The 20,292-nt window shown below is 36.3% G+C and overlaps 1 protein-coding gene across 2 annotated transcripts in view; it reads left to right on the forward strand.

Moving 5' to 3' along the window:
• LOC140514133 (bifunctional heparan sulfate N-deacetylase/N-sulfotransferase 4) overlaps positions 1 to 20,292 on the forward strand; it is a 397,643-nt gene that overhangs the window by 313,438 nt on the left and 63,913 nt on the right. For both annotated transcript variants that reach the window (XM_072624210.1, XM_072624211.1), the window contains exon 7: positions 12,753 to 12,935. In XM_072624210.1, coding sequence (XP_072480311.1) covers positions 12,753 to 12,935 — 183 coding nt within the window. The remainder of the gene's footprint in view (positions 1 to 12,752; positions 12,936 to 20,292) is intronic.

A 20,292-nucleotide genomic window follows, 5' to 3' on the forward strand; every position in this document is an offset into this window, starting at 1 on the left:
CTCTTGTTTTTTACCTCCTTTGGAGGGCAATCAATTTTATATACATTATACATATGCAGTCATGCAGAATATGTATCTCTATTAAGCACATTACAAAAGAAAACAGACAAAAATAAAAATAAGGAAACTAAATAAAAAGTTGCTTTGATTTATATTGAGACAATTAGTATTTCTCTGGAGGTGGATAACATTTCTCATCATAAATCCTATGGAATTACTTTAGATCATTGCATTGCTTAAAATAGTTAAAGTCTTTCACGGTTGATCATTGTAGAATTACCATATACAATGCTCTCCTGGTTCTGCTCACTGCACTTTGTGTCAGTTCATATAAATCTTCCCAGATTTTTTTTTTCAGAAACTATCCTGCTCATCATTTCTTATACTGCAACAATATTTCATCATAACTATATAACACAATTTGTTCACCCATTCCCCAATGGATGGGCATCACTTCAATTTCCAGTTCTTTACCACCACAAAATGAGCTGCTATTATTCTTTTTTGTACATGTAAGTATTTTTCCTATTTTTTTCTGAGCTCTTTGGAATACAAACCTAGTAGTGACATTAATGGGTCAAAGAGTGGGCACAGTTTAATAGCCCATTGGACATACATCCAAACTCTTCTCCAGAATGGCTGAATCAGTCCACAATTCCACCAACAGTGCATTAATGTCCTGATTTTTTCCACATAGCTTCCAACATTTTGGGGGTCGTTTTCCTTTTTCATCATATTGGACAATTTGATCAGTGTGAGGAGGTACCTCAGAATAGTTTTAATTTCCATTTCTCTAAGCAATTGTGAGTTAGAGCATTTTTCATATGACTATAAATAGTTTTGATTTCTTCATCTGAAAACTGTCTGTTCATATTTTTTGACCATTTATGAATTGGGGAATAACTTGCATTCTTATAAATTCAACTCTGTTTTCTATATATTTGAGAAATAAGGCATTTATTAGAGAAACTTGATGCAGAATGTTTCCCAGTTTTGTTCTGTTTTGTTTTTTTGCTTTCCTTCCAATTTTGGATGCATTGGTTTTATTTGTGAAAAAAATCCTTTTTAAAAAAACTAATGTGAGCAAATCAATTATATATCTCATAATGCTCTCTATCTTTTTATCTAATCATAATTTCTTCCTTTGTCTATAGATTTGACAAGTATTTTATCCTCCTCTAATTTGCTTATGATATTACCTTTTACGTCCAATTAATATATCCATTTTGACCTTATCCTGGTACGTGGCTTGAGATGTCATTCTATATGTAGTTTCTACCAAACTGTTTTCCACTTTCCTAGCAATTTTTGTCAAATAGTGAATTCTTGTTCCCAAAGCTGGGATCTTTGCATGTATCAAACACTAAATAACTATGCTTATTTTACTACTGTGTATTCTGTATCTAATCTATTCCACTGATTCATCTCTATTTCTTAGCCAGTACCAGATTGTTTTAATGATCACTGCTTTATAATATACGTTAACATCTTGTGCTACTAGGCTACTTTTCCTTCACATTTTTTTTCCATTGATCCTTTAGATACTCTTGACCTTTTGCTCTTCCAGATGGATTTTGTTATTTTTTTTCTAGCCCTATAAAAATTTTTTTGGTAGTTTGATTGTATGGCACTGAATAAGTAAATTAATTGAGATAGAATTGTCATTTTTAATATATTGACTCAGAAGACTAACCATGAGCAACTGTTTTTTCTCTATTTGTTTGCATCTGATTTTATTTGAGTGAATAGTGTTTTGTAGTTATGTTCATGTAGTTCTGGGTTTCTCTTGGCAGGTAGATTCTTAAATATTTTATATCATCTACTGTTATTTTAAATGGAAATTCTCTTTTTGTCTCTTCCTGATAGACAATATGAGACATTTTATCTTGTATTGCAAGACCTTTCTGACTGAGAATAAAAATTAATTCACATTCAGTGTATCCGTGCCATGAATTCCCTTGACATCTGAACAGATTTTGTTGTCATTGGAGCTTAATGTTGCATATGATTAAAAAATTATCATCTTTATTTTTTAGTTGAAGTTCAAATATGGGATTTTGTTTGAGGGACAAGTTTATGATATTTACAAGCACTGAGCCATTTCCTAGTCATTCAAGCATTCTCTTTCTGTTGTTTTCTTTTACATCCGGTTTGTTATCTGTACATGCTATGTGTTCAAGATTTATATCCAATGGAACACTTCTATGGGTTCTCCATTCAGCTTCATATCATAGTCTAGAGTAGACCATAGGTATTCTTGAGCTACTTGGGAGCGATTATACATCTAATTCATAAGGCTCTGCAATGTTCTACTGAATTTGATGCAGAATGTCACCTGCAAATAGGAACATCTGAAGTACTCCATCATCTATTGAGAATACTTCTTCCATTTGAATTTCACTTTATACTTGCTCCATTATAATCACAAACATCTTTGGTGAGCATGCAGTTTCTCATTTCAGGCCTTGTATAATATTTATAGCCAGTCAACAGAAAGTTACTCATGTTGTTTCATCTGTTGAAAATTCTTGCCTAATTTTAACATATGACTGGAACATACTATGTTTTTTTTTAAACTGTATTGCCAGGCCTAGAGGCCTGTGTGGGCTACCCGAGTCTTCTTACCTCACCTCCAAGGTCTTCGGTTGGCCAAAACCAGATGCTCATATGAGAGAAAGGACGTTCCAGAGTCAAACAAGGGTTGAGCTTTATTTCAGGGTCTCGGTTACAAGTGCAGGGGAGTCTTCCTTAGGAGGAAGAGGGGGAGATTTCCTAAGGAGGCTAGGATCTTAAGGGATTGGAAGTAGAAGTACAAGCGGGGAGAGAGGGGGAGGGGAGAGAGGAAAGAAGAGAAGTGGAGCCTACTGTCCTCTTGGCTCCTCACATGCTAAAAGAGCTTTCAGGCTTCCTCAATCCTACTTAACCTTCAGCCTCATAGTTTGCATCTGAATACCGTGCTGTTAGATAACAATAGTGTGCCCAGATCCGGGACAATCTCAAGGGCGGGGAGATCTCTCTCCCATCACGTTTCTCACGGGAAGAGGTGGAATTACTCGAGATAGCTCGGTTCACCTCGATTCCCTGCCATTTCCTGGGGGGGTCTCGTGAGAGCTCTAAGATTTAGAAGCTCCCACCTTTACCCACCGGAGACTGTCCACACGGAATTGAGCTTCCAATCCCAACACTGTATTGTATGGTATCTAGAATTTTTAAGTTCAAAAACCAACACAGATTGGAATCTTGTATTCTTCATATTTTTCATTCAATTGAATGTGATGATTTGATCTACTCTAGTCTGTGGAATCTATAGAATCTTAACATTTTGTTCTCAAAATTCATTAAGGATGTTCTCAAGGAATGCCCTCCATGATGGTTTTATTTTGATTGTGATTATGTCAATCTGGAAATTTGAGTTTATGGGTTGATAATTTTTGGTCACTTTTTTTGGTCAATTTTTTTGGTAATAATCATTATAGTAACAGTTATTTTTCCAATTATTTGCTCCACCCTTCCCTCTTTAAGATATTTTGAAAACCAAATTGCTCAGTGCCTCAAAACAATGCAAGTTCCAACATAAATCTCCTCCACATTCTCTTGGTCTAATCTAGATGCTCCTAACATCATTTTCATTGGCACTTTTCTACTTCTTCATAACACAGGAACATTGGTAATCAAGTCCAAATGTCATGACTTGATTTTTCTTAATGGAGGAAATTAGTATGATATTCTTGGCAAATGCTAATTTGGTAGTTATTTGTTCTTTCTACTAAGGTCATTGTCCAACTGTTCAAAGATGATTGGTTTAGAAATTACTCTTATATCAGTACTCAGCCAGTTTCTGCTGAGATGTAGTCAGCTTGTTTTTTGTCAGGTTATTTGGTGTTTGCCATGTCTAACATCTACTAATTCTTTCTGAAGAAAGGATTTATATAAATATATACAAAGTTAAGTGGTGTGGAGGATAGAATGGTGGATCTGGACTTAAGAAGACCTAAAGTCAAATCTGACCCCGTACATATAAAAGCTATGTGACACTGGGCAAGTCAATTACCCTCAATTTACCTTAGTTTCCTCATCTGTAAAACGGGGATAATAACTTCTATCCCTTAGAGTTGCTTGAGGATGTAAATACTAATTGTCAAGTGCTTAAAACACTACCTGGCACATAACAAGTGCTACATAAATTTACTCTACTGTTGTTGTTATTGTTAAGATGTGAAATCTGTTTCTGTAGAGGGCATCCACATCTTCCAGTTTCAGCTGTATCCTTAACATCTTGTGCTCTAATCAGTTGCCAAATATTGCAATTCTTACCTCTTCATCATTTCTTATATATAGGATCATAAATTTAGACCTGGAAGAAATATTAGTGGTTATTGATTTCAATTCCCTTATTTAATATTTGGAAGCAACTGAGCCACAGAGAGGTTAAATAACTTATCCAAGGTCATACAGTTAGTAAGTATATGAGGCAGGACATGAGTTCAGGTTTTCTTGATTTTATATCTTACACTATATCCCATGCCGCTTATTATCCCTTCTCACTACTCACACAGCTCCTAATTGGTGTTTTTGTATCAAGTCTCTCTCTACTCCAATCCATCTTCCACAAAGTGGCCAAAATGCTTTGCTTAAGCACAGGCTACTCAACAAACTCCAGTGAATCCCTGTTGTCTGTATGGTTAAGTACAAGCTCTTTTGTTTGGCTCTTACTGTCCTTCAGAACCTGACTGCAATCTACCTTTCCTTCCTTATTGCACATTACCTTCCTTCCTGTACCTTACAGTGTAGCCCAACTGTTTTTCCTGATGTTCCTCATACTTGGCAAACCATATCACATCTCTTGGTAGAGCGCCTTTCTAGTGACCATCCCTTATTCTCTCCTGCTCACCACCACTTCATATAAACCTTGAGTTTCTTTAAGACTCAACATAGATATTCTTCCTAACTCCCCATAACCGCCCCCACCTAATGATGTCTTCCTCATCTGAACTACCTTCTATTTGTTCTGTATGCACTTGTATATGAACATTGTTTCTCTTTATAGGATGCACTTTCCTTGAGAGCTGAAAGAGTTTTATAGTTTCCCTAACACTAACAACAGTGCCTGGCTAATAGTAGCTGCTGAATAAATGCTTATTGATTTTCCCCATTTTTATCAGTTTATTTTGCTCCTTTGAATTTTATCCTTAAAAGCCATCAAATGATGTGATTTAATTGTCATTTCTGATTCTTTTATAAACTTTTTTACCTCTTTCACTTCTTGTTCTTTTCTCATAATTTTGCACATAATTTTTCATAATCCTCCTCTATAAAATTTACAAATTATTTTGTATTTGAAAAAAACTAATATTCATCTGTTTGTCAAGTAGATTAATGGTGTACTAGCAAAGGTGTCTTTTCGGCTTTTTTTAAATCTCCCTGTTGTGCATCTTTAAACTTTCTTAAGAAGTGAGTCTAAACCTGTATTGATGTTTGTTCTTTTATCCATTTCCTATTTTCTTTATTAATATCCTTTTAAATAGTCAGTTACCTCTGATGTTTGTTATTTCTTCTAATTTGGTATTGATTTTGATCTTTCTTCTTACAAGTACATTTCTTACTCTACAAAGACACTGAGTTGGAAATGACTATGATGTAAGTAATTGATCATTTCTTGACCAATAAAATGTGATAAGTTTCAGTTTTTTACAAATCTTTCAAGTTTCCTAGTCATTTTTCATGACAAATATTCTTCAAGTGTGAGTGTGAAATTTCTATATAAATTACAGCTCTTTGTTTTCTTAATTACAAGACATATTTTTCAGCTTCTTCACCCTTACTTTTTCAACTCACCTGTAAATTTTTAATTCAACAAATATTGAAGCATATGTTGATTAGTGGGAGGAAGGGAGGTGTTATAGTCTTCAGCATAAAATTCCACTACCTTTTTACCCTCTCCAACACGTTGGCTTATTAATCACAATTTTTTCCTGGAGTTTTGTTTTTTTTTTTATTACTCCTCTTCATGAGCATGGTCAAATGAGATAGCTAAATGTCCCATGAAACCATATTTCTTGCTGCTTTGATTGCAAAAACCAAACAAATCTACTATTTCATTTACTTCTCTAGTGAGACTATGTAAGCCATATTTCCATGGAACTGTAACTTCCTTTTGTCTTTTGGTTTCATAGATAATGAGAACGTTATTGTGGGTATTTCTCCAGTAGCATGTAATCAGATAAAGATCTCACATTTGGCATGTAAACAGCTTTTTTTTTTAATAAGTAGTCTAAAAATGTGTGATTCTTATCACAATCTTGCTCCTTTTCTGCCACTCAACCAAAGCCACTGTAGATACTGAAGGGGATTGAACCAGACCAAGGACCATGTTGTATGTTGTCTTTGTTTAATGAGTTACCATACCAAGTAATACCCACACTGACTAAATCAAAAATCTCTGAAGGATTGAAAAAAATAGCTGTCATATATAGGTGTAATTAAGAAATAACAACAGGGATGATAATGATGATGATGACGATGATGACGATGTTGATGACGATGATGACGATGTTGACGACGATGATGACGATGTTGACAACGATGATGACGATGTTGACAACGATGATGACGATGTTGATGATGATGATGATGATTTTATTGAAATTATTACTGAAACTAAGAATCTTGGGATTTTAAAGTGAGAAAGGATCTCAGAGGGTTTTTTTTTTAAGGTTCACCTCTTTAACTTGACTTAAACAACATCACTGACAAGTGTTCAGACAACATATGCTTAAAGACCTCTAGGGACAGAGAGGTCACTAAACCTGAGGAAACCTATTCCATGGGTAATAAAATGCAGAATTATATTTTCCTGATGATTTCACAAAGTATTTTATCTCTAATAAAGTCAATAATTATCATACATATGCATGTATATTGTATATATATACATATATATGTATGTGTATGTTTGTATAGTCACTAGAGTTACAGCAAGTTAATCATGTGGTGAGAATAAGGCAAAATTGATGGCCAGTTCAAAGGCTACATAAGACTGCACAAAGCATGAAAGGAAGAAGAATAAAATTGGATAGCTTATCAACCATTTGTGGGGAAACACCACCAAGAATCAGGGAGATGAAGATGGTGTAGACAGGTTAAAGTCTGCATCATCCTGATCCTGTTCCTGCCATCCACGCATGCCACAACATCTCCTGGACTTTCAGAATATGGTCTGTCAGAGACCATTGCTGGGGTGACATAATCCTCTTAATTTGGGGTCCATAGACCTGGGGTCAGAGGGTCTTGATTGGTGAGTCAGTGAGTGCATACTCACATGAGCCACAGTATCTAGGCAGTCATAGACCCCAGAACATATTTCACATTTTATCCAACCATCCACCCTGGCCATGGTTATCTGCCCTGCTTAACACATACATACCCTAAATACACCCAAACCCTTTCCAGACTCTTTACCAGGGCAACCATAGGCAAATCAATATGGCCATGACTATAGAGAGAGCATGCAATTGACTTCCCCATTCCTGGTTTACCATCTCTGTGACTTGTGCCTTGACCACCACTTCCTTATCTATGCTTTCTCCTCCTTGAAAATGTATGCTCCTTGGAGGCAGAGACAGAATCTCTTTTGTATTTATGTCCCCATAATGCTTGGTAAATAGTAAGCAAGTAATAAGCTATCTTCCTTCCTTCCTTCATCACTTCCTTATTTCCACCCTTTCTTCTCTCCTTCTCTTCTTCCTCTCTTCCACTCTTCTTTCCTCTTTTTTCTTTCTACAGTGTAGGAAGCATTTCCATTTGTGGGCTCTAAGACTTAATCATGAGGAATAGTCAGATAACTGACCATGCCACTGGGTATGTTTTCTACATTTTTTATAACCGAAAATAAACTTTGTTTTCATTTCTTTAAACTAGGAGTTTTATGTTGTAACACTAAGAAACCCAGAGTATATTTTTTGGTGGACACACACACACACACACACACACACACACGCGCGCGCGCGCGCGCACACAACACACCCTTGGAGATTTACCAAGGAGAGAAAAACTGAGAGAGAAATAACAAAGGGTCCTAGGTCATCCTAAGACTTGATGAAGGTGAAATAAAGCTTGTCAATGACTGGTAATGCCTCATCATTTTCTGGGCCATTGGGCTAGATGCCTGGATTATTCATGTGAAAGATAAAACTGCTTTGTGATTGAATTAGTACCTTTTTTCTAAGCTGACTCACATCAAGGACCAGTGAGTTACATCTATAACATAGCTGCACCTATGTAACACATTTCTACTTTTTCCTTGCATGTGCTACCTTTAGGAGTATTAGAGCCAGCCCATTTGCGTACTGTCCCTATGCATATAGTGATAAAAACAAAAACACACACAGCCAAACTCTGAAAGAAAGTAGAGAGGCACAACTATGTGAGAAAGTAATGTTTCACTGCAGATTTGTGAAAGACGGTGAAAATTAATCAACTAACTGTCTCATATTTCATATTTTACAACATGGCTTGTCTTGAACCCAAGCATGTCTGTTCACAATGTCTTATCCTCCCTATGTTGTCTACATTAGTTTTAAAAAATGAATCCATTTGTCTAGCCAAACAAACTAAAATGCTCTGTCTGCAAATTAGATGCTTTTAGCAAACCATGTGTGCACAGTTAAGCTGTGTTTGCAATTTTTTTACTTAAAATGTCATCAATTGACCAATGTATTTGCATTAATTTTTCATGGTAGACACAGACACATGCCAGCCCACTGCAGTAATACATGACAGTGATTGCAATTATAAGACCAAGGCACATTTTTTTTTCCATTTTCAGCAAAGGGAAATTCTAATGTATACTCATGATTCTTCTTAGAGTCAAGCAACATTTCAAGATTCTGCTCTCCTTTCATATGCTATCTCCAACTCCTTCTGTATCATTTCCCCTGTTTTTATATACATATATGTACGTATATGTGTGTATGTGTGTGTATTAATGCATATATATGTGTGTGAAAGCTTATTCCTCTAAGGAAATTCCCATGCTAAAAAAAAAAAAAATGACTCAGATTTAGAAGTCTGCACCAGACTATTTTGAAAGAACCAAAATACCATTCTTATGCAAAGATAACAACCTTCTGTCTGGACTGACTTTCCTAATACCAATGAAGCAATATTTTAGTTGGTTCTTTGGTCAGGCTTTAGCATTCCATATGTATCGCCAAAAGTTCCATCTTAGAATCACAACAGCATCGTGGAAGGAATAGATTTCTAGGACATTATTATCTTCTGTGAGGTTTCAATCATTCAGCTTGGAGCCTAGTGTCTTACAATATTTTCACTTGCAGGGTACTATAATTATCCCCAAAACCCACTACTTAGAATGGCTTATTTCTTCATTGCAGTACTGATATGAATTAAATGAATATTTGCTGAGATCAGCTTCATATTATTTTGGGATAACTGCATAGGAGTTCTCATGATGACCATGACAGTTACAGATACCAACTATTACTACTATATTATATGAAATTAAACTCCGTAAATACAGTACTTCCTATCAGGTCATAATAAGCTAACAGAGCAGCTATAGGCTGGCCAACAGTTTAAAAGATAGCACCACACAGATCCTGGGTTGATCCAAATTCTTTTGTGGGGGGTTTTTCTGTAGTGTTCTATAGATTTCAATTAACTATATTTAAATCAACTAACATTTCAGGAAGGAAATTTAACTTTCTGTATAAATAGATTGTTTAATAAAATTTTTCACAAAAACTTATCATCTTTTAACCTTTAGTATAAGAATCTATGATTATACCCCAGGGGAAAAATGGACTGGAAATAAGATAGGAGTGATAATACCTTCCAGGAGAAATTTGCTACCTATCAGTGATAGTCTCTTTGAGATATCATAATTTTACATGGACTTGAAAATTTTTATTTAAACTTCCAGAAATAATTTATCATCTTCCATGTCAGTTTTAAAATGGAAAAATATATGTTGCCATGAAAATACTTTAAAGCAGGTTTTCTACATCTCTGCTCCAACTCCTATGGTTTGTCATTTGTTTGTACAGGAGGAAATGAGGAAGGAGGGGGATGAGGAAAAGCACACCTGATGAATATTTAAAGCAAAGCAATTCTTTAGAGTAGTGATGTCACCAATGCAGGATGCCATTTAAAGATATTAAAGAGTGTATAGATTGCTTCATACTCATGTGAATTGGTAGATTCATTCCTTTTTATTTTTTTAATTTGTTTTATTTTTAATTTACAGAATAAAATAAGCATTTCTACAACATAGTATAATAATTTTAAAAAAGATGATTGCACATGAAACTGTAAATCTATTATGTACAACTTTCCACTCCTTTTAAATATATATTAAAGTTATTATGTATTTTTTAAATTGTTTTCTTTCTTCCCCCATCCCACCCCTGTCTTAGAGATGGCTCTCATTAGACACAAATATGTGCATATAAAGATATATATATGTATAGAATGTATATAGCATGTATAGAATTATTTTGCATATATATATGTAAAATAATTCTATACATGCTTCTATTTATCAATTCTTTTTCTGGATTCAGATAGTGTCTTCCTTCATTACTTTTAATGATTTTCTTCTCAGTGAATCTGCCTAAGTTGTTCAATATAAAACTTATTGAAAGACTAGCCTTTCTACAAAGTTCCTGTCACGTGATAGGCACATAATTAATGCTTCCTGGCTTTACTTGTTGACTTTCACTACGTGCATAAACTAAAAAAAATCAATAATTTGCATAATCCTCTTGAAAATATACTTTAGTACATTTCTTGTGTTCGAATTCTGGCATTAACAATTTAGACAGGGCTAGAGCTTTACTTCTTTTACAATCCGGCAAAAGTGGATCTATATCATATGGCCATATCATGTGGCCATAGACCTTTTTGAAAGTTCAGTAATTAAAGTTTCATGGCAAAATCATGTGATAAGCAATTAAAATCAAACTTAGTAAGCTTTCCTCAAATAAACACGAACTCCTTATTGTAGAGTCCATAATCTTCTTTACATACATTTTCTTCTCTACGCATTTAATCAAAATACTATATTTTTCTGTATTTTCTTTTTCTCATATCAACCTTTTCACTCTGAACAGGCCAAAAACTCTTTATTTACAACAACATTTAGGGTACTATAAGTTGCTAGGTGGCCTACCAGGCTTAGAGTCGGGAAGGCTTCTCTTCTTGAGTTCAACTCTGGCCTCAAACACTTACTAGCTGTGTGACCATAAGCAAGTTACTTAACGCTGTTTGCCTTGGTTTCCTGATCTGTAGAATGAGCTGGAGAAGGAAATGGCAAGGTTCTCCAGTATCTCTGCAGAGAAAATCTCAAATGGGGTTATGAAAAGTCAGACACAACTGAAACAACTCAAATCTATAAATAGACAAATAAATATGTCTGTCTACATGTATATGTGTGTATATGTATATGTATGTATGTCCATATACATGCACACATACATATCAAGTGAAATTACAAGCATTTTTATATATATATATAAATGATTTAAGCTTAAGGACCAAAATGGAAAATAATTCAAAAATTGCCCATGTGTCACATCAATATCCTCATTATGATAATTATGATAATTATAATTTAGATCAGTGTCATTTATTTTACTTTTATTCTCTATAAATTTCTAATTTCAAATATAAAGCTTTATTTTGTTTATATGCATATCTTAGCAATTAAATATATATTATTACATTATCATACTTCGTTTACAAATTTAAACAACCCCCTGATGCAACGAGATAATCATGCTGCATATGAAATTCTAGCAGAATTTGTCTTTTTTTGGGGGGGGGGCGGTGAGTATACATTGAGGAGTCCTTTGAATGCATTTCATCTTTAGTCTCTGTTCAATAAAGCCTGAGTAACGAGAACAGTAACTAGAATGATGTTCTGAATTTAATGCTGAGATGTGAGTGCTAGAAAGAGGAGACTAAATATATCACAGACTATATTATTGTGTTTGTCTGAAATGCAACCAGTTTCAGGCAAACACTAAATTTAATTATAAAGATTGTAAGATGAGAAATATTTCTTTTCCTTCATGAAAAATGAGTTTATGTAGCAAATACACAGGAGACTTTGCAAAAGCAAATTACACAGGAGGCCTCATTCTACTTTCCTAAAGTCTAGTCCGATTTTAGACTTGTCTTCTGGATACATAACATCAGAGTTCTGTAACACAAAGGGACCTCTAAGACCATCTAGTTAAATTTCATCCTTTTACATATGAGGAACCTAAGGTCAAGGGAGCATAAAACATTTGTCCAAGGTCATCTACTCATTTAAGTGTAAGAGGTGGAATTTCCAACCAGGTTCTCTGATTCCAGAGCTAGTGATTTTTCCATTGTGCCCTGTTGGGAAGAATCCAGAATAGTTATCCCAGTCTAAGGAACAAATAAAACTGGAGTATCCCTGATTTTTGAGGATTCCTTGGTTAATAAACCTCTTCCAACACCAACCAAACTGATGTGAAGGGTGTCCAAATACCCTTGAGCAAATAGGAAAACTATTCTGATGTACAATATGTCTACAATCACAATTAATAGATCAAGCTGGTAATAGAATCCAGATTTTCTGATTCCTGGTGCTACCACTAGTACATCTGCCTCTTTTCTCAGGAGCCCCAATATATTATCCCTCAAGAGAATACCTACCTGTGGGGATTTTAAACATCTATTTTCTGATCTTTTAAATTTTCTTCCAGATCAGCATCTTCATGACCCATTTGTCCAACTACGGGAACGATCGCCTGGGGTTATATACCTTTGTGAACTTGGCCAACTTTGTGCAGAGCTGGACTAACCTGAGACTACAGACTCTGCCTCCAGTACAACTGGCTCACAAGTACTTTGAGCTCTTTCCTGAGCAGAAAGACCCTCTCTGGCAGGTAACAACTGATATTCCTTTGGGAAAAGGGACACGTGGATTTGTGAAAACCACAGAAAAATACTAGCTTCTCCTCTCAGTCAAGTTCCACCTTCTTGCCTAACAAAGTCAATTTGGTTTTGATCTGTTGTAAGTAATATAAGGCAATGAAACAGTTTGGAATCCCTGTGGGCATGCAGTATTCTCTAGACCTTATACTCCACAGAACTTATAACAGGCCATTGAAGGTGCCTTCCAAAAAATTAACCAGTGCCTTTACCTTTAGTGTCTTTATCATGCATTTAGTTTTCCTAAAATATAAAAAGATGAATTAGGAATAGAGGTCATCCAAAAAGGAGAGATCTGTCAGTTCTAAGATTGTCCCAAAAGGACGAGAGACTTTGTACATAATATTCTTCCTTGTGGAGATCGCTTGACTAGGTCATATCTGCTATCAACTTTACTGTTTATTTGGGAGAAAATTCACTTCATTTGATGTTCATTGTTCTTGATTCATTGGATTATTATTGACTCATAACATCAATAAACTGCTTGCAAAAAAGCAAATTGTGTGGTTCCCCACTAAGCAGTCAGAACAGAAGTGGTATCCTCATTAGTGTGTAATCACTATGCCTGGGCCATTTTAGATTTCTCCCTCTCATATAGTCAGTCATTCGGACAGTCAATAAGCATTTATTAAACACCTACTACATGTCAAGCATTGTGGGAACTCTGGGGATACAAAGAGAGACAAAAATGGCCTGCTTTCAAGATCACAGTCTAATGGAGGAAACAGCAGGGTGCAAAACAGCAGATACAGATACAAAAACATATGCACATACATGAGTGATAAATAGGAGAAAATAAATAAAGGGAAGATACCCTCATTAAGTGGAAGCAGTAAAGCCTTCTCTTAGCTGACATTTTTGCTGGGTGTTGATGGAAGCCAAGAAACTTCCATCCAAGAAGCATTCCTTCCAAAAAGCTTGCAGAGGAAGGAGGGATAATTTTCCAGCCATGGAGAACAGCCAGTGAAAACATACTCAGTCTGGAGATGGAGCATCTCTTGGGAATATACAAACATACACTAAGGCCAAGATCAAGCATACGTATGTTCATGGAAGCTCTTTAAAATGCTACGTAAAGTAAAATGTCATTATTACCGTTGTCATTATTCACACGAACATGGCTTTACAACCTTAAAGGGAACTTAGAGGTTGCTTAGTCAATACTCATTGTACATATGAGGAAACTAAGGCCCATAGAGGTTAAATAGCTAATCAATAAATCAGCAAGCATTTACTAAATGTTTACTGCGAATCAGACCCTGAACCGAACACCTGGAAGCTTTCCCTTCCCACCCCCAAAAAATGTCCCTGCCCTCAAGGAGTTTACATTGCAGTGGGAGAGCCAACATACACTTAAATCAGTACAGAATAGATAAATAAAAAGGGATGAGAGCCTTTAGTGGAAAAGCACTAGCATCTGGGGGAATGAGAAAAGCAGGCCGTAAGAGATGGCCTCACAGGGGAGTCTTAAAGGAAATAAGAGATTTCACAAAGCTGAGGTTATGAGAGAGAACATTCGAGGTGAAACTAGTTTGGCAGGGAGAGTAAAGGGTAAAAAGATTAGGAAGTTAGGAAGGGCCCAGGTTGTGAAGAGTTTTCAATTACCAACAAAGGATTTTGTAGTGCACCCTGGAAATAAGAGTCACTGGAATTTATTGAGTAGTTGGGTGTCATAGTCATAGAGAATATAGAGGAAAAAGGAAAAAAGGGCCCAAGACAGAATCTTGGAATACCTTCTGGCTAGTGGGCATGATATGGAGGAAGATATGGCCAAGTCACAAAAATTAAATAAGTAGTAAAGTAAAGGTATGAACTCATGCCTTCTCTATGCCAAGCTGCCATATTACCATTATTGTGATAATCATTAGTACAATCCACTGGCCATTTCCCCCATAATATGCTACTTCCCATCAGTTATGCCAGGCAGGAATGCCATCATTTATTTATTGAGTCATAAATGCAAAGTATTGTATAAGGGGCTTAAGGAAACACAGTGATATTTAAAAGATTCCCTCTGTTTTCACAGAGCTTATCATATTTTAGGGAAATTGCCTTTTTACTCTTGTCTTTTAGTCCATTTCAGCACATATGGAAAAATCAAGTTCAAAATAGACTTCTATCAACACCCCAGTTGTTAATATAAGGCAAGGGTGTGGAACCTATGAGGCCACATGTGGTTACCCACCACTGGCATATGGCATTTGTGGGATACATATTTAATTAATAAATGATTATTAATACTATGCCTAGTGCTAATCTTTAAATGTATTAGGTGCTTAATAAGTTTATAGTTATATGTGTGTGTTCATCCTTCATTGACAAAGAAGACCATGCCATCAGAGAAATAATGACATGACTCGCACTTGGCTTTGTTTTTGAGTGAGGTCACCACTGTGCAGGTCGCCAGCCTCACTTCTCCTCCAGAGCCATCTGAATCCAGTGACCAGATATTCATCAGGAAGACTGGAGATGACCCAGGATGAGGCAATTGGGGTTAAGTGACTTGCCCAAGGTCACACAGCTAGTGAGTGTCAAGTGTCTGAGGTGAGATTTGAACTCAGGTCCTCCTGACTCATGCTTGATCCACTGCACCACCTAGCTGCCCCTTATGGTTGTATAGTCATAGGATGGATGGAAAGAAGCAGACATGGGACACAAGTTCTATCATTACTGCCATTTTACATTTCAGAAGGCTGAGGGGGATAAAGGTTAAGTGACTTGTCCAAAGTCACACGGCTAGTAAATATCTGAGATTGGATTTGGACAGAGGTCTTCCTAACTCCAGGTCCAGTGCTCTATCCATTGTACCGCCTAAGTGCCTCATAGATTATTATAGACTGAATGATCCTTAGTGATCATCCAGTCCTGCGGTTTCCAGATGAACTCATTAAGGAACAGAGAAGCTAAATAATTTGCCCAAAGTGACTGGAGATAGACAGGGGGACAAATGTTTGTTGTGAGATGAATTATTCTTTCTTTCTGCAGTTCTTTATCACTCAAGCATTCAGGATATACTTTGTTACTTTGCATTTGTTGAAATGTTGCTTTGTAATATAGCTAGATCCCAATTAATGCAAATAAAAAAATCCCCTGAAGTGGTTTCATGTATTCAGATTCAAATTATTTGAAGTTATAATTATGTAAAATAAGGTAGCTGGTTCCAGCCCAATGGAAATATGCAGTATAAATTTGAATAATTAGCATCCACTTCATGGGGTCCATTATTTGTGCAAAGTGGAACCCTCTCTTAAATAATGATAATAACTAGCATTTATATTATGTTTTAAGGCTTTCCAAGAAAAAGCACATACATATGTAATATATGTATATGTACATATAAGTGCATCTGATCCTCATTACAGCATTATAATATTTTTACTGTTTTAGTATTCCCATATTACAAATAAAGAAACTAAGGTTCAGAAATAATGTGACAGCCACTGTAGTAAATGTGACAGACAAGATTTGAATTCAGGTCTCTCTGACTCCAATTTGAATGCTATTTCTCCTACCCCAGGCAACATACATATAATAAAATATAGCATTGTAGCAAAATAAGCAGAAATATAGTAACAAGCGACATGAAGTAATTGCTTCAGAGAGAGCCAAGAAAATGACTCAGCCAGTAAACAGCAGAAAAAGCTTTGCCAAGTAGAGAGACATGGTAGCCAAGAACAATCCTGGCTTAGAATCTAAGCGTATTTCTAAAATCTTATATTGGAAAATGGTATAAGATTAGGAGCAAAATTGCCACATAAAAGAGCATTAAGTAGCAGAGAGAAAAGCAAGCTAGAAAAAGATTGATGAGAAACTCAATAAAGCCACCCAATCTGAACTTTGGAATCGATTGTGGGATATGGGAGACACTGGCAAAGAACAACCCAGCATGGTATGCTGACATCAAAGAAGGCACTGTGTTCTCTGAGCAAAGCAGAATTACAGTAGCTCAAAAGAAATGTGAGATGTGCAAATTTAGAGACATTTCCACTCCAAATGTTCATGTGAACTATTTGTGCCTGACCTATGGTAGAGCCTTCTGAGATTGTCTTGGTCTGAAAAGCCTCAGTCGCTGACACTATAGCTAGACTCTAACACAGTGATGTAATTTTGGTCCTCCTCAAGAAAAAAGGACAACAACCAACCAAGAATGGAAGTGCAAGAAAGACTGCAATTTTGAAATCTATATAGAAATGTTTATAATAAACTTTTTTTAAATCAATGACAATGAAGTTACATTTAGACTATAAATTAAGAGTTCCTAATATGCTACATGGGAAAGTGAAAATGGCACTAAAGAAAACAATGTTGACTTGCTACCAGTGTGCCTGGACGAGTCACTTAACCATCTGTGGGCTTCACTTTCCTTAGCTGTAAGTTGAGAGGGCTGGACTAGATTTCTCTTTAGACGAATGTATTCTTAGATCTCATGGATTGGACAAAAATAGGTCCCTGCCCAAACACCAATGGTAATTTTTTGGGTCCTCCTGGCTCAGAGTGAATGTAGATTGCAACTCTTTCTCTTTTGGACAGCAACCCTGAGGGTCTTCCCCCTCCCAGTTTAATTTATCCCTTGACTCACTGCCTAAAAATGCCTAAGCACTGAATGGGTGTTGCCTTAAAGTGAGAACATGAAAAGACCTTAGCTTGAAAGGGCCATTGTCTCCCACTGCATCCTGGGCCATCTTCAGTCATCCTGATAGCTATCTGGTCACTGGAACCAGATGGTTCTGGGGGGAAAAGTGAGGTTGGTGACCTTGCACAGCCCTGCCTCAGTCAAATAAAAGTCAGTTCCAAGGCATGTCATCATCTCCCTGATGTCATGGTCTTCGAGTGCAAAGGACAAACCACACAATCACTAGGATCTTATCAACTGCTGGATCAAACTAAGGATACACTAAAGTGTTCCATGATAAAGGTGACATAATTGTTAGGACAATGAGGGATTGGTCCTCAAAATAATGAACAAAAGGAGGACACATTGTCCAAAAATAGTACTGGTCAAGAAAATATCAATAATTACTGCTCCATGTTTCCTTCTTTTCCAACTTGTACGTAAGTGAAATTCTATAAGTGAACATGATATATACATCATGACTTCCAGATGATAGAGAAGAATTCTAGGAGCAAGGGATAACAGACTAGATTTCTTATAAGATACATCACTTGATTTCAGGCTTGTATATAACCATGAACTCTCTGAGCACTTGATTCCTCTTTGGACCTCAGTTTCCTCATCTGAAAAATCAGAGGGTTAGTCTAGATAGTTTCTAACTCTCTATCCAACTCTAAATCTATTCTCCTATGATTGTAAGCTCCTGAAGAGACCATGCCACTTAGATTCTCTGGATCTCAGTTTCCTTATCTGCAAAATTAAAGGTAAGAAGGAGGAGGGAATAAGCATTTACTTAGTACTTTGTTGTTCAGTCATGTCTGATTCTTCATGACCCCATGAACTTGTTCATGAGGCTTTCTTGACAAACATGCTGGAGGAGTTAGTTATTTCTTTCTCCAGTGTGTTCCCATTTTACAGATGAGGAACTGAGGCAAAGAGGGATTAAGCAACTTGCTCAGGGTCACACAGCTAGTAAGTGTCTGAAACTAGATTTGAATTCAGATCTTTTCGACTTTATCCACTGGCTGCCTTGCCAAATACTGTACTACATGCCTTTACAAATATTATCTCACTTAATCCTCACAACAACCCTTTAAGGTAGGTGCTATCACTACATCCATTTTAAAGTTAAAGAAACTGAAGCAAACAGAGGTTGTGTGACTTGTCCAGGGTCATCCAGACAGTGTCTGAGGCCGGATTTGAACCGCAGTCCTCCTGACTCCAGGCACAGACTGTATAGATTACACCAGTAAATGTAAGCTCTTCAAGAGCAGGGACTGTCATTTGAGCACTCAGCACAGTGCCTGGCACATAGCTTGTTGACTGACTAGATGGCCTCTGGGGACCTTTCTAGTTCTCAGGATCTGTGAATCTAGGTCTTCTTTCTTTTGTATTTATTCCAGAGACTATACAGTTCTATCCAAAGAAGGTATTGTTAACACACACACAATGTTTAAGTGAATAAATCAATGATGAGAAATCAATTCTATCACCCATCTGTTTCTGAATCTTATGAAATGGCTCTCATTTTTAAGTATAAAGTAAATAAATTTTAATTTACTTTTAAATCCAGGGTTTTAAATCAAAGGAAATCAGTCACAGAGCTAAATCTGGCCCCTCTCTCCATTTAGGGCTATTCCTAAAAGAGTCAGTGAGTTAATAGCCAATTCTAGCAGCAGGCAATATCATTGTGTGTCTTGAATACAGGACCCAGTGCTAGGTGCAAGAAAAAAATACAAAAGAAATAGAAGACTGGACTGGACAGGGTCTCCCAGAAGTCTATATGCTACTCAGGAGGTAGAACATTTTCATATACTGAAAGGGATCTGACTGCACAAAACTAAAACATGAACAGGCGCAAATATATATCTGCATATATACGCATATATACATGTAAGTATGCAGATACATGTATGTGCATGTGTTTGTCTACATCACGTCTACATACATATATACATTTATATATGTGTGCATACATACAAAAACACTCATATATATGTATATGCGTATTACTACACGAATGTAAATGAGTCCTCAGGAAGTCAAATGAGTCTATTGAAATTATCTAAAACTTTAGAAGTGCAGGTATGTGGCTCAGTGGATACAGCACTGGCCCTGTAGTCAAGAGACCTGAGATCAAATCCAGCCTCAGATACTTACTAGAAGCGTGGCCCTGGATAAGTCACTTAATCCTATTTGCCTCATTCCTCTTCTGTAAAATGAGCTAGAGAAGGAAATGGCAAACCACTCTAGTATCTTTGCCAAGAAAAACCCAAATGAGGTCATGGAGAGTTGGACATGACTGAAACAACTCAAAAGCAACAAAAGCTTTATGAAGGAAGAGAGTTTTTTGGGAAAGGGGCATATGTTGGAGAAGAGACATGTAGGGAGACATGGTTGTTTCAAGAAGATATGGAGACGTTACTCAGAGATATTTCTGTAAACCTATTTTTTAAAAAAAATGTTCTTGATGCCTTTTTTACATCCCTGACATTTCCAGATATTATCACTCCTAGCTCCCACTGTGAGCCTTTCCTAACTTATAACAAAGAAAAAAAAAGCAGTTTAACAAAATCAACGAAAACATTGACCATATCTGAAAACAGGTATACACTGATCCATACTCAAAGTCCCCCACCTCTGTAATCAAAGGAGGGAAGCATCCATTTTCTTCTTTCTCTTCCAAGGCCAAGATAGAT

The sequence above is a fragment of the Notamacropus eugenii genome, chromosome 7, assembly GCF_028372415.1.
Source record: "Notamacropus eugenii isolate mMacEug1 chromosome 7, mMacEug1.pri_v2, whole genome shotgun sequence".
Taxonomy (NCBI): Eukaryota; Metazoa; Chordata; class Mammalia; order Diprotodontia; family Macropodidae; genus Notamacropus; species Notamacropus eugenii.